Here is a 15907-nt window from a genome sequence, read left to right as displayed (position 1 = left end):
GCTTAATCAAGCAGATAGTGGTCCAGCTAATAGACTAAATATCGATAAATGTCAAATACCAATAAATGTCATCAGCTCAGGTTAAGTATCTATGTTTCTAACTGGCCAAGGCTCAAGTAGATATGAGCCCGCACACATTATACAGGTCATAGGGGAAACACAGAAATAATAAAATACAGAAAAATAATTCATACATTCCTGTAAGTTCTTCACCTTATCTATTCCCCACAAAAGCTTCTCGAGTGGGGCTGTAGATCAAGATACAATCCACATACTGGATGAGACTGCTGTTAAGGAGCAGCAAATCCCTTAAATCTTTAGCTAATACTAAAAATTTGTGCTTAAGAGATTTCTCAATCAGGGGTTGCAATCCTTCCCTAGCCTCTGCCTTTATTGCATATTGGTGTTTATGGGGGAATATAGTGGGCTCCCGCAGCCTGACTAAGGCTGGGGTGGCATGAGTGGCTTGCCCCGGGATTCCTTGGTCCCAGACAGAGAAATCTATTTTCTCCCACATTTCAGAGGGAATATGGGAGAGTTTTGAAAGAAGCACAAAAAGGTCACCTGGAGGGTTGAGAAGTGAGAATTGGAGCCCCAATTTCACCATTAAATCATGCTCCAATAAGGGAGCAGAATAGGAGAGAATAATAAGAAAGGAATGTTTAAATAACGGGTCACCAAACTAGCAAAGTGGAGGGAAAGTCTTAAAACAATTCTTGTTTCCCTTCAATCCCCATTATTCTATGGGGGGAGATGTGGGTGAGACCAGAGGGCCAGAGCAATACAGAAAGAGAAGCCCCCATAAGAAAAAGAAATTCATTGGTCTTACTGGCCACATTCAAGGATAGCTGGTGTTCGTATGGTGGAGTGGTGGAGAGGGAACCTGATCAAGCCCCAAACTCCCGTCAGAGGACAGAGATTGAAGGCATAACTTTTCCCCTGCAATCACTCTCTTCTCCAGTGTCCTTCCTGGATTGCACTTGGAGCAAGGACCTGGGGGAGGGGGTGTTTTTCCTCTGAGGACCATTTGTGTGTCCAATGGCCTTGTCCATTACAACTTAAGCACGAACTCCTGTGGTTCCTGGATATGGCAGTAGCCAAAATTTGGGACTGTTCTTTATTTCTTGCTCTGACTGTGGTCCTCCTCTGCTGCAGTTCAGTCCCTATTATTAAAGACTTCAAAAGCTGTTTCTAACAGCTGAGTTGGAGAAGTTTGAGAGCCTAAACCTGGCTTCTGCAGCTTCCTTCAATATATCTGGGACAGATTGTTTCAAATAGGAGGGCATTGAGGGGTTTACTCAATAAATTTAGTGGGTTTTTCAGAGTAACGGCCAGGTTTTTCTTTAATCTGGGAGAATGTCTAACATTGAAAGGAGCTCTTGTACCCTGAATGTTTCTCCCTGAGAATCTTGCTTCTCTCAGGGAACAGAGGTTTAGAAGGGGTAGCTGAATCAGGATCCTGAGGAGGAGAAGAAGGGGTCCCATTCCTTATATCAGAGGGATTGAGGAATGGGGGTAGGTCTCAGGATCTGGTTCAGAAGGTGAGGGGAACAGAGTTGAAGAAATATTATTGGACATAAGATCCTGTCTGTGATAAGAAGGTGGTTCTGAAAGAGATTCACAGGCCTCCTGATAAGGATTGCATGGGGGTATAGAGGAGGGAGCCTGTGTCCCTAGAGGGGAGTGGAAAGGAGGCGGTTATTTAAAAAATAAGTATCTGATTTTGATTCCCCTCCAATAAATTTTAGCAGCATCCTACAGTGCTGTTTTAAGGTTTTTAGTTTTGAGATCTTTTAGGCCAAATTTGTCTCTGTATTTTGAGACGGCCTAAGGGAGAATCCTTAGGAACAAAGACAGAGGTGGATTGTCCCGGTTTTAGCCACTAGTCTAGATTCTATAGCGCCACATCCTTTGATGTCCTTAGAGAGGGAGACAGGTGACAGAAGTTCCCCTGGTTAAGGGTACTTCTGCTACAAGACATGGAATTCCAAGTCTAGGCGTCCTTAATCAAAGAAGTCTTCTGAGTGTAGAGTTCCTGACGGCTCAAACCTTCCCGGGTGTTTAGGTGTCCTTATGCTATAGAGGCAAAAAGAGGTTTACCTCAGCCAGGATAGAAAATCTCAGGAATACCTGTAGCGGGCCACCAAATGTTGAGGGGTAAGAGATGCGGGATGAGAAATACCCTAACAGTGTTGGAGTCCTCAGGCCGGTGTTGCAGGTTTTTATGAAAGATTTCACAGTCTTGATCTGCAAGCGAGGTTTTTGGCAAAAAAATAAAATAAAAAGGTTTATTTTCACACTGAGAAGTTACCCAGTGGGCCATTTCCAGATAGGAATTAGCATTTTTTATTAGCCTTCTATGGTTTGAGACTAGAGAGTGATTATGGGCTGATTTTCAAATCAATAAAGGTGATTGTTTTTCAGACCAAAGTGATTCCCAGATCAGTTGAAAAGTGAGAGATTCCTGTGGGAACCAGGTAGGAGGATGGGGATCATTTTTAAGAATTTTCCCAGGCTAGGTGGCCCACCCTCTACAAAGATCAGGGGGCACAGTTCTATTACATCATTTTGACACATAATTAATTACCTGTTATTCCTGTGTAATAGTTGAGGTTCCAGTAGAGATTGCTGACAGAATGGGAATATAATATGTTAAGAAAAATCACCTTCCTCCTTGCTCCTATTTTCTGAAATAGCAATCTTTCAGTGAAATGCTTCAACTCCAACCAAATTCCTAGATATAAGCAGGTAGATGTAATGTATTTAATATATTTAAATATTATTACTTAGCTGCCCAAAGAGTTTGGTTGACCTAGATTTTCTTAGATTTCAAAAGAGTCCTTAGAATCTCTGTGATTCCACCTTTTAATTTTATAGCCAAAGAAACTGAGGTTCTCTTAGAGTGGTTAAATAATTTTTCCAATTTAGACATTACAAATTAAGTTACCTTATTACAAGTTCAGGATCTATTACAAGATCAGGAACTAAATTTATGTCTCTTGATTACCAATGCAGTGTTCTTTATTTTCCTTTTTCCTGATCCATGCTTTTATATCAGTAAATAAATAACTTTTCCTTTATATACATGATTCCCATTAACAAATGTGCATAGTTAAGAAAAATAATTCCACTTCGTGTCCAAAAAATTGTACCTGCAACCTTAGTCTGTTGGGAAAAGGCATGCTTTGTCACTAGGTATGAATTATTTTTGACAAAGTCATGCTGACTCTTTGTAGTCACTGATATGGGTGATACAAACACCAGATGATGGTAGGCACCATTAGTTGGGGTTAGGTCATGTGAAGAATTCACAATGGCAATTCTCTTTGGCAAAAGTTAGATTTTTTTTTTTTTAGGAAAGCGGACAAAGACCACTGGCTCAAATAAATTAAGGAGATTTCTCAAGGTAAAAGCAGATGAGCAACTTTTAATTCTTTCAGGACCCAAATATATAGCAATTTGTGTCATTTGACATAAATTCTGTAAGGGTCCTCTCTCCATCCACCCCCTTTGCTCTTTCTTTATCTTGGATATTAATTCCATGTTCTGGTAGTTCTGAATGTTCAATATAAGGGTCATTCTATGCAGAGGTCCTTTTTTTCTGAAACTTCTAAAATCTGCTTTCCCAAAATCTAAGGTGTTTGATAATTATGCTTGTTGTGCCACAGTTCCCTTTTATTGTCCTGACTCAGTTTCCCTAATTGTTCTGCCTCAGTTTCTTTGTTTTGCCTCAATCCCCTTAGTTGTAACCCCCTCTGATTCATTAAGACTGATATAACTCAGAAGTTATAAATTGTCAATGTGTAAATTCAAGATAAGGGGGAGTCCAGACTTCTTAGCTCTAAGCTGGACACATCCTTAACTCCCAGTTTATTAGAATTTATGGTCCTACCCCCTATTCTGTCATTGTTTTTTTTTTTTTTTTTTTTTTTTTGAAAATTAAAAAGTTTTAATAAAAAATAAAAAAAGCATATTTAAAGAAATAGCACAGAAAACATGAAATTATTGTTCTTCTTTATCCCAACTTGCCAGAAGTCTGGTACCTCCCCTTACCCTGTCAAAACTGGATTGATAGTCCCTTCCCAGCTCTTAGTGCTCTGATTCTGCCCCTGCCTTGGTCTACCCCTGTAGCTGAGCCACCTGCATATATATATGTCATTGAGAACTCACATTGGTTGCTGGATGCTTTGGACATCAGCCCTGGGGGAATCATGCCCCCAGCACAATCTCTCCCTCAAAAATCCAAATACAATATTAAAAACTCTCTAATCTCTATTTTGCCCCAGTTTCTCCGGCATTACATGCATAGAATTCTTTTTTCTGTTCATGTAGTCTGAAGTTTACTACAGAAGTTTATTTTTAGTAGTCAAAAATCATCTTATTTCTCCCTTCTTTGGTGTTCACCCAAGTATTCTCCATCACATTTTCCTATCTGGTTTCTAAATTTCTACACATTAGTGTAACTTCTGACTTGCAATGTTATTCCTTCCTTTTACTTGTTTTGTTTATTTTGAATAAAGTATACCCACCTAGATTCATAGTCTCTGGTCAGGCATCTGCCAATCTTTGTTGTATGCTGTGAGCCAGAAATATAGATCTCATTTTCACATACTAAGCTGCTATTCACTTCCCAGATTGATTTTTTTTTTTCTTTCATCTCTTACCTTCTCTGAACAACTGTGAAGAAAACAAACTTGGTCTTTATTTTCTTATCCAAAAGTCTTCTCACTTTCTCCTTCTGAGGAAAGATTGTCTTTGATATTCTTTATCTAGTTCTTTTTAATCTGAGTTAAAAGAGAATCTGGGTCATTGACCAAGATCATATAAAATGATTAAAGAGGATAAAGGAAAATTGGGAAGTAGAACCTGATATAGGATGAGAAGAAGACAATTGGCAAGACAAAGGAAGAACAATTTTAGGATAAACAAAATTAATCATCTAACTGAAGTTTCTGTTTTTTCCATAAATCCACAGCCACAGTGCTGTCCATTATTCTTTTATCCTTGTATCATTTTCGTATAGCTTTCACCAATTTGCCTCATATTCCACTTCCCTTTATAGATTTTCTTCATCCTCCCATTGTTCCACTTGTTTTATCTTCTCTTGCTAATTTTCTCTGCCTCTTTGAGGTTGTTCCTTCTTACTATACTTCCTGATCCTTCTTTAACTTTCTTAATCCTTTTCTGTGCTCTTTTATTGTTCCTGATCGTGCTCTTCCTTTAACCCTGACTACAAGCTGAATCTACTTATCTCTAGGCCTTAAGATTATTATGTAAATTTTCCTGAATTTCTTGCACATTTTCTCATCTATTTACCTTCAAATTTGGAACTTCTTTACTAGTTCAAATCTTTTTTCCAAATTATTAACATACTTTCCTTTTTATTTGTCTTCAATTTTTCTCTAGTTCCTTCTCCCATAGAAATAGAAATCCTTTGCTGAGCTAAATACCTTACTTTCTTACTCAGACTCCTAGGAAATAGTCGATTAATACTTGCTTCTTTAGTACCAGCTTACTTCTGAATTCACCATCTAGTTTTTCAACATACCTACCATTCCATTGAAATGATTCTTTCCAAGTTTACAAATGCTGATTTAGCTGATGGCTAAATTCTGTCCCAGATCTTCTTGAACTCCTACAGAAATGCATATTTCTAGTCCTTTTCCTTAATTATCTATTGTCTATTGTATATGCCTACTTATATAAGCCCATAAGACTAAGTATGTCTGAAACTGAACTTATTATCTATAAGTTTAGCTCTTCAGAATTTCCTGTTTTAATCAAGGGCTCTATATATCATTTTCCCAGTTATCTACATTTTACACTCTTAACCATTTTTGACTCTTTCTTTTCCCTCACTCTCCATATGCAGTCATTTGCCTAGACTTCTTGATATTTCCTTTATAATTCCTAGCACATTTGTTACTTTGTTTTTACTTATATGATCATAATCCTTATCACTTATCACTTTTACTGAAAATAGCCTCCCAATTTGTCTCATTCTAGTTTCTGTTTTCTAATTCATTCTACCACTGCTCTCAGATTCTGTCATTCCTATGTTTCAAAACTTTTGCTGAATTCTTGATATCTGTAGAGCAAAGAACTTGAAACAGTATGCTTCTGTCTGTACTCAGAGTTCATCAATTCTTTCTTTGATTGTGGAGAGCCTTTTTCATCAGTGAATTTTCTTGGAATTGTCATGGGTCATTGGATTGATTAAGTTTTTATAATTGATTATTGTAACAGTATTGCTATAATTTAAAATAGTCTCCTGGTTCTGTTCACTTCACTTTTCATGAGTTTATGTTTTGTCAGATTTTTCTGAAACCATCCTCCTCCTTATTTCTTATAGCATAATAGTATGTTACAACTTGTTCAGCCATTTCCTACCTGATGATCATCTTCTCAATTTCCAGTGTTTTGCCATTACAGGAAAAAACAAAAAAAAACAAAAAAAAAAACTACTTCAAATATTTTTGTATATATAAATCTTTTTCTTTTTTCTTTGATCTCTTTTGGATACCACTCTAGTTGTACTGCTGGGTCAAAAGGAATGCAGAGTTTTATAGCCCTTTTAACATACAAATTGTTCTCTAGAATGCTTGGACCAATTTGATGAGGTTTAAATTTGACGAACCCAAATGAAATTAGGGTTTCTGGTGGTCAGTGAGTTAAATGAGGTCTTGTGGCAGGTTCGGAGTTCAGGGAATCAAATGGAGCTCCCCTGCAACCCCTTGGGATTTGACGCAAGGATAGGGAGTTTTGGGGACTCCCTTCTAGCGCCGCAGTTTTATATTCCAGAAAACCTAGATTGATAAAAAGAGGTTTATTATGGGGATTGGAAGTAAGGTTAAAATCTGGTTAGGGAAATAGGTGAGGGTAAAAAGAGGATGGCACTGGAAAGAGTATTCCAGTGGGCAGAGGCCCTTGGTGTGCCAAGCATAGTATAACATGGCATGTTTGGAACCTCTGCAAAGAGAAGATTTTAGTTTGATTCTTTTATAATAGGGGGTTTTGGCTACAAGTTGAAGGAGGCTCATAGGTGGAGTCCCGAGTTCGTTCCTAACTGGGTTTCAGCTTAGAGCTGGAATTTGAATTAAATTTAATGAGTTTCAGGACAGAGCCGACCCCACCCAGATAACAAAGATGAAACCCTTTGTCCTTCTGGGGGGGTCCCTCACTGAGGCAGAGTTGAAAGAGATTTTCTTCTTTAAGGATTTTCAAAGTGCCTGGGTCCCCTCTTCAAATTCACTATTCTACCAACAGGTATTAGTGTATCAGATGCTTTTTCTTTCATGAAGTTTTTCCTGATCCCAGTAGTTGTTCATTCTCCCTCTCTAAAATTATGTTGCACTCAGTTTAGTAAATATATAGTTTCTTTTAAAAGAATGTAAATTTTTTGAGAGAAAGAACTCTTATTCCTAGTACTAGGCAAAGGAGACTTCCTCACAATTGGTTTTATATCTATTGAATTTAATTAACAGTAGATTTTTTTCCCCTAATTTTTTATTTTAGAGGGCAGCTGCTGGTTTGGTTTCTAGAGAAGAAAACAAAAATGACAGTTCTGAAAAAGCAGAAAGAACTGCTGAGCCAGAGCAATCACATTCTAATACAAGTACCCTTACAGAAAGAGAACCAAGTTCATCTAGCCTCTGTAGTATTGATGAAGAGCATCTCACAGACATTGAAATAGTACGGAAGGTCTTTTCTTCTAAAAGAAGCCATGTTAATTTTGTCACAGAGATCTTTCGACAGGTAAATACATCATGTTCTTTCTAATTTTGAGAGTATATCCCTTGATAATTAAAATATTTACTGACTTTTAGCTATTGGAGTCAGCTTATAGATTGTCCTTTGAAATGCTTTGGGTTGTTTTTTTTTTTTCCCCAGTTCTTTAAAAGTATGCTTCTTGAAATAAAAGGTCATATGTATTCTTCAAATATATACTTAAAATTTTTGTGTTTTTTTCCCCCAGGTTTGTCTTGTCATAATTAGAAAAAAAACCCCTTCCTTCTTCATTGAAAATCTCTTTTAAAATATTCATCCTTTAAGCTTTAACCATCATTTGCTTAACAAATTAAAATGAATGTTTCATTATCTGATGTTGCAAAGTAATTGAGGTTACAAGTTACCAGAAAATTTCAATTGATTAAGTGTTAATATTCCCAGATAATGGTCTTGCTATTATTTCTTTTATTGTCTTTTGTTCTTTGCTTGACAAAAAAGATCCACCAGTTTTTTTTTTTTTTTTTTTTTTTTCTTCTGTATCCTAGGTAGGTAATTTAATTGTGCCTGGTAACTTGAACTCATAAGGGCAGGTGGTTAGTTTTCTGTTTGACTTGATCATCAGCTTCCCTTTAGTCATTTTTGTTTTGTTCCTTTTAGCTTAAAAAGTATTCTCCCTGGCAGAAAATACAGAAATTAAATAAGAATTTGAAGATCTCCACATATTCCCTATCATCCATGTTGTTCTTTCAGTCCTGAACAGCAGGCTTATCTTACCCCATTATAACTTTAAAACTTTTTTTGTGATTCTTTCTTTTCTTTGAGACTCTTAACTCATTCTGAGCATTATCACTCCTGAATTCCCTCCTTTAATCTTGAGTTGTTTCTTATTGTGCCTTCAGAATTTCTTCTCTCCTGATTCATCTTTAGAATATTACTCCCTGAGATGATAGAATCACAGTTTCAAAGTAGAAAGGGACTTGAGCACCCATGTATTCCAAACTATATTCAAAAAAGAATAACCAGTAAAATATTCTTCCAAAGTGAATGCTTACCTTTTTCTTGAAGCCCTCTTGGACTGAGACAGAGAGGAAGCCAGGACAAGTAATTCCAATTTTAGACAGCTCAAATTGTTTTCTTTATGTCAACTCTAAATGTGCCTCTTTACAACTTTCATCATTGGCTCCTGGTTTTGCCCTCCAAAGCCAATTAAACAATTTTTTTTTTGTATTATAGATTTTTATTTACAAGTTAAATGCATGGGTAATTTTACAGCATTGACAATTGCCAAACCTTTTGTTCCAATTTTTCCCCTCCTCCCCAACCCCCCTCCCCCAGATGGCAGGTTGACCAATATATGTTAAATATGTTAAAGTATAAATTAAATACAATATAAGCGTACATGTCCAAACAGTTATTTAAACAAATATTTTAATAGTATCTTACTTTTTTCCCAATTATATTGTAAAGATAGTTTTCAACATTCATTTTGGTAAGATTTTGTTCTTATTTAAAAATGTATTTATTTAAAGCTAAATACAAAATCAGAAAAAAAAACAAATAGAAAAAGAAAGATAGAACAAGGAAAAACAAAACATTTTCATCTCCCTAGTAGAACATTAGAATTGGGATTCAAAATATATAACAGTAAATTTTCTTGTCAAGAAAGAATATATAATAATATAAGACATTATATGCATGATTGTCCATCTTTGCTTCCTTGTAGGTTATCCTTTTGTTCTTTGCTGTGTACTTTTTTGCTTTATTCTTTTTTTTCCTCTTTCATTTCCCTTACCCTTCCCTACGCAGGCAACAGTTAAGCAAGGATATATTTACACACACACACACTACACTCATCTGTATATATACATACCTTACATTACATACCTACACACATTTTTATATGTGTATATATTTACACATATATTGCACACACATGTCTTTATACATACAAAGACATACATATAAAATAATGTTGATGTGGCTGATTGATAGATTTCTCTCTTTTTTTGAATTTTTTTGGGGGGGGGCAAGGAAGTTGGGATTAAGTGATTAAGGGGGTCTCACAGCTAGTAAATGTTATGTTTCTGGAGCCTCATTTGAACTCAAGTCCTCCTGACTTCAAGGCCAGTGCTCTATCTACTGTGCCATCGAGCTGCCCCCTTGATTGATTGAATCTCTTAAGTTTGACTTTATCTGAGATCAGTGGTTACTAGCCCTATTTTTTTCCTAATAAATTCTACTCCTGATCCTGGGGACAAAAGAGAATATCTCATATTTTGTTACTTCATTCATACTTGCTACTTCAGCAAAAGAGATTTGTGTTGTGTTATCTGTCATTTTGTTTTTATGTTTTTGACTAGGCATTTTTATTGCCAATTTGTGAAGCAGCTGCTATGAGGAAAGTAGTGAAAGTATATCAGGAATGGATTCAACAGGAAGAGAAACCTTTGTTCATGAAAGAGCCTGAAGAAATTGAGATTACTGATATAAATTTACCTTGTATTGAGAGTGATGTAGAGCCTGATGTTTCATCAGAAGAAGGAAAAGAAAAGGAAGAGGTAAAATTAAAATATATGTATATGTATTTCATCATATATAGAACTTATTTCCCAGAAAGTTATGCAACTGTGTTAATATAGATTTTTTTTTCTAATTAGGAAGGTAAAAATATAATTCAGTACAATTTATAATTTCTTAATAAACTTTACATTTTGCTCTCATGAAATGTTGCACTATTGTTTGATATTACACTTAAAAAGAAAAGTTTTTAAAATACAAGTGCTTAATGATATTTACAAATTTAGATAAAGATATAAAATTATATTCTTGAAAAAAGCAATACAGGTTCATTATATGATCAGTAGGGTTATTGAAGAGAAAATAATGATGTCTTGGTTTGAACTCAATTGTTTTTGTAGTTATAGTTTCTGGTTCTCTCTAACTCATTTTAACTAATTTCTTGTCTACTGACAGATAACAAAATGTTATTTTGTTAAGTTGAATTACAGTCTTATCATTTAAAATGTTAGATCTTATATCCCAATTTAGATTAGTTTAAGTTCCTTGAAGGCAAAAAATGTCTTATATTTTTAAATATTTATATGCCTAACCAGAGCTTTATACTTAGCATTTAATATGTAAATATTTATTAGTTAATATGTGAATTGAAGAAAGTATCTTCATTTTTTAGATAATATGATCACTTAGGCAAATGATTCCTACTTCTTTGGAGAATGACTCAAGGACCTACTACAGTTCAAGAGTTCATTCAGTCAAAAAGTTTTAAGCCTTCTTGACAAAGAGTTAATTGTGGAAAAGCACAAACTATTTTAGCTTTTATGGGCCTTATTTTTATTTATTTTTTTAAAATAAATTTTTATTGATTCCTTGTTTATATTTTTACCTACATTTTATATTGAATTTCTTTTGATTATTAATTTGGAGCAATTTTCTATGTGACTTACCAATTTGGAATTCTTTTGAGGACGATTTATTTTTATCCTTTAAATCTGTCAACAAGTATTTTTCTTTTAATTAAAGCTTTCTATTTTCAAAATATATACATGGATAATTTTCAGCATTCACCGTTGTGTTCTAATTTTTTTCCTTCCCTTTCCCCTACCCTTTCACTTAGATGGCAAGTGGTCCAATATATATTAAAAATGTGCAATTCTTCTATACATATTTCCACAAATATCATGCTCTACAATAAAATGCTCTAAATTACTGTTGATTAAAGAAATACAAATTAAGACATCTCTTATGTACTACTATATATCTCTCAGACTGACTAATATGACAGAAAAGATAATGGTGAATGTTGAAGGGGATTTGGGAAAATTGGGACACTACATTGTTGGTGGAATTGTGAACTGATCCAGCCATTGTAGAGAGCAATATGGAACTATGCCCAAAGGGCTATCAAAATGTGCATAGTTTTTGATCCAGCAGTGTCTCTATTGGGCCTATATCTCAAAAAGGTCATAAAAAAGAGAAAAGGATGCACATATGCAAAAATGTTTGTAGTAGCTTTTTTTTTATAGTGGCAAGAAACTAGAAATTGAATGGATGCTCTTCAGTTAAATATGGTATATGAATATTATGGAATATTATTCTATAAGAAACGATCAGCAGGATGATTTCAGAAAGTCCTGGAAAGACTTACAGGAACTAATACTAAGTGAAGTGTGTAGAATCAAGAAAACATTGTACACAACAAAACCAAGATTATATAATGATCAATTCTGATGGACGTGGCTCTTTCCAACAATGAAGTGATTCAGACCAGTTCCAATGGTCTTGGATGGAGAGAGCCATCTGCATCCAGAAGAGAGGATTGTGAGGGCTGAGCGTGAATCACAGCATAGTATTTTCACTTTTTTATTGTTGTTGTTTCCTTGGATTTTGTTTTCTTTCTCATTTTTTTTTCCTTTTTGATCTGATTTTTCTTGTGCAGCATGATAATTATATAAGTATATGTAGAAGAATTGCATGTTTAGCATATTGGATTATTTGCTGTTTAGGGGAGGAGGCAGAGGCAAGGGAGGGGAAAAAAGTTTTGGAGCACAGGGTTTTATAAGGGTAAATGCTGAAAACAGTGCTTACGTTTTGAAAATAAAATGTTTTATTTAAAAAAAACAATAAACTATCACCTTCCAGAAAGAGGAGTTCTATAGGTTCTAGGTTTCAAGTTTTGAGTTCTAGGGTAAAAGTGATCTTTCTAGATGAAGTGTTTCCTGGGGCATATTCAAGTCTAGAGAATTTTAGCTTATTGAGAAAAGAGTCGGGAGGCAGGTTCTAGAAGGAAGCTTTCATTCTCCATTTAGAGGAAAGGATTCCAGGAGCAGAGGTTACTTTCTTAGGTACTTTTACCATTTACAAATGGTAATGGCTTTTAGTCATTTTAATACAAATTTATGAATGTGTATATGTGTATCTATAGATATAAATATATAAATATATGTGTTTGTATCTGTGTATGTGTATATGTATATATGTGTGTGTGTGTAACATACATTTTTGGACCTAAGCAATGTGCATATTTGTTACAAGGATTTTTTTTTCTTTAGGGGAGTCCAAAGAGAAAAGTGAGCTTTGGGATAAGATATCTCACAAAAAACAGAAAATTAATCTGATAGGTGTGAAGTGGTACCCTAGAATTGTTTTAAAATGCATTTCTTTAATCAGTAGTGACTTAGAGAAATTTTTAATATGATTATAGATGCCTTTGATTTATTAATCTGAAAATTACCTGTTCATATCCTTTGACCATCTATCAATTGGGATATGGCTGTTATTTTTCTAAATTTGATTCTTTGTCAGAGAAACTTGCTATAAATTTATTTTGTCCTATTTCCTGCTTTGTTTTTAATCTTGGCTGCATTGATTTTGTTTGTGCAAAACCATTTAAATTTAATGTAATCAAAATCATCTGTTTTATATACCCCTAATGTTCTCTTATTTTTTGTTTAGTCTAAATTCTTCCTTTATCCTTAGATCTGTTGGGGAAAATTCATCATGTTCCTATAATTTTCTTGTGATAGCATCTTTATGTCTAAATCATGTATTCATTTTGATATCTTTATAGACAGTGTGAGATGTTGGTCTATAACTAGTTTTCCAAGTAATTTTTTTTTCAAAAATTTTTTTAAGCTTTTTATTTACAAAACATATGCATGGATAATTTTTCAACATTGACCCTTGCAAAACTTTCTGTTCCAAATTTCTCCCGTCTCCACCCACCCCCAGATGGCAGGTGGTCTAATACATATATGTTCAAATATATGTTAAATCCAATATATGTATACATATTTATATAGTTATCTTGCTGCACAAGAAAAATCACATCTAGAAAGAAAAAATAACTGAGAAGGAAAACAGAATCCAAGGAAACATCAACAAGAAAGCATGAAAATGCTATGTTTGTGGAAATACTGAGTTCTTGTACAAAATCTTGGTCAGTTATATTGTGTACCTAATAATCTTTTCCACTGATCTACATTCTACTATTACCACACTTTCCTTTACTTTTTTTTTTAATCGATTTCCTTGATATTCTTGACCTTTAGTTCTTTCAAATGAATCTTGTTATTCTTCCTAGCTATGTAAAAAAAATTCTTTTTTTGTTGGTTTGATTGGCATGGCACTGAATAAATCAATTTAGATAGAATTATCATTTTTGTTGTATTGGCTCAGCTTACTTTTGAGAATTATTGTTTCTCTAGTTGTTTAGATCTTATCACTTTGAGGAAAGCTTTTATTACTATGCTTTCTAGCATTTTTAATAGGAACGAGTATGGTATTTTGTCAAAAGCTTTTTTTGCATCTATTCAGATAAACGTTATTTTTTTTGGTTTTGTTATTGATATTGTCAGTTATACTGATAGTTTTTCTAAAACTGAATTAGTCCTGCATTCCTGGTGGCGAATTCATTTTCTTCATTCATATTTTGGTTTTCTTATTTCTGTCTTTCTTTTTTTAAGATCAAATTACCAATTGTGGTGGTCTCTTCTAAATATAATCATTCTCTCTGGAAGCAGGTTTCTTGGGGAGGTTTCTGGAGGCAGCCTTAGTTTCAGTTCATACCAATAATCACCCCAAATGCAGCCACAGATTAAAGTACAGTTTTTATTGTCTCTTTCAAAATAGCCCAGTAAACTTTCCTTGGTTCCGACAGCTCTTGTTGCTAGTCTGCCAGCTTCTGCCTCCAACTCTCTCTGAATCTTGGTTCTACTTCTCCGAATCCTTTTTTCTGCCTGACTGCAGTCTCTAGCTTATTAGTCTCCTGAGATGACTGACTGACTGAAGCTCTAAGATCTTTTAATATATGATCTCTTAAAGGTGTGAACCCAAAGGTTGACTCCTCCTGTGAGAGAGTGGGATTGTGGGTTTCTGACTTGTGAATCTCGAACTTGTGAACTCCATTGTGTGAACTAATGTGTGAATTCTCAAAGGTGTGAGCTCTAATGTGTGAATTCTCCCAAAGGTGTAAATCCTAAGCACACAAGCATTGTTTCCATCAACTCTAATGAATTAAGACCTTGTTTCAAGTTCTGGCCCATAACAACCAATAGTTTATCAATTTTTTAGTTCTTTTTTCTCCTTTCTTTGTATACCCAGCATATAGCAGTTTTTGTTCGTAATAGGTGCTTAATAAATGCTTATTGCTTGACAAATTGACCCACTTTTTAAAACAAAAGCTCTAATTTTTTTAAATTATAACATTCCATTTCCCTTTATGCCTTCATTTCTTTTAAGCCTATTTTTTTACCCTCATTGAAACCTCCCTTCCTTTCTTTACCTCTCAGTACTTTTTTTTCTTACTCGGTCGCAACCATTTAGTCAATTAAAATCTATACTGTGCTTTACTCTCTAATTATTTATCCCCTTATCTTGTCAATATCATCCCTTGTCAAACTTTAGCTCTGGATTACTCTTACCTGCTCAGATATTAAGAAATAAAATGGAAGAAAATCACATAACTGGGACATTATAAATATATGTTATCCTGTTACAATGTATGCTCTTAGCATAACCAGATACTCCTTTTATCTCTCCCTAATTGATTCTTTATCTCATTTTCCATAGAAGCTATTAAAAACCTGTTGAGCAGTATAACCTGATACATCTTATATTTTTTCTATTTGTTTCACATGTGTTGAGTCTATAAAATTGCTTCCTTCATATGTTAAATTAAGTATTCTTGATTGAGACATTTATCTTTTGCTTCAGGAAAAAGTGACCAAGGCATCAAGTCATGTTCGAAATTCCAGTTGGACAAAAAATGGCTCCTATCAAAATACTCTCTATAAAGGTTCTGATATGGAAGATGCTGACCAAAATATACGAGCTGGTGCCCAGTTAATATTTCAGGTAAGTCGCTTTATTTTTTAAAATTTTTTCAAAAATCTTTTCTTACAATAAAGTTTTATTGATTTATATCTTAATTGTACCATTTTGGGTAGTAGTGCTCTCTGTTTTGGTTGACCAACAAAAACTCTGAGGAGTTGAGAAGAATAGAATATTTTAAAAATTATTATTTAAAAATTTTTTTTCAGAAAACTATATCTTATTTATAATTCTTGAAGAATGAATTCTTATTTATAATTTATGAATTCTTGAATTCTTAAAATTACATAATTATCATGATTCTTTTAGTTCAGCTTAAGTAAATAATAGT

General features: G+C 34.2%; 1 protein-coding gene across 15 annotated transcripts in view; it reads left to right on the top strand.

Annotated features, from left to right (window-relative positions):
* The window catches only part of RALGAPA1 (Ral GTPase activating protein catalytic subunit alpha 1), a 289451-nt gene that overhangs the window by 78913 nt on the left and 194631 nt on the right, over positions 1–15907 (top strand). For 14 of the 15 annotated variants that reach the window (XM_031952861.1, XM_031952860.1, XM_031952863.1 and 11 more), the window contains exons 10-12: positions 7516–7755; positions 10089–10286; positions 15460–15600. In XM_031952861.1, the coding sequence (XP_031808721.1) occupies positions 7516–7755; positions 10089–10286; positions 15460–15600 (579 nt within the window). The remainder of the gene's footprint in view (positions 1–7515; positions 7756–10088; positions 10287–15459; positions 15601–15907) is intronic. The other variant, XM_031952869.1, reaches the window with a different exon arrangement.

The sequence above is a fragment of the Sarcophilus harrisii genome, chromosome 2 (assembly GCF_902635505.1).
Source record: "Sarcophilus harrisii chromosome 2, mSarHar1.11, whole genome shotgun sequence".
NCBI lineage: Eukaryota > Metazoa > Chordata > Mammalia > Dasyuromorphia > Dasyuridae > Sarcophilus > Sarcophilus harrisii.
The sequence above is the reverse complement of the archived record's forward strand: the minus strand, read 5'-3'. Positions and strand labels throughout refer to the sequence as shown.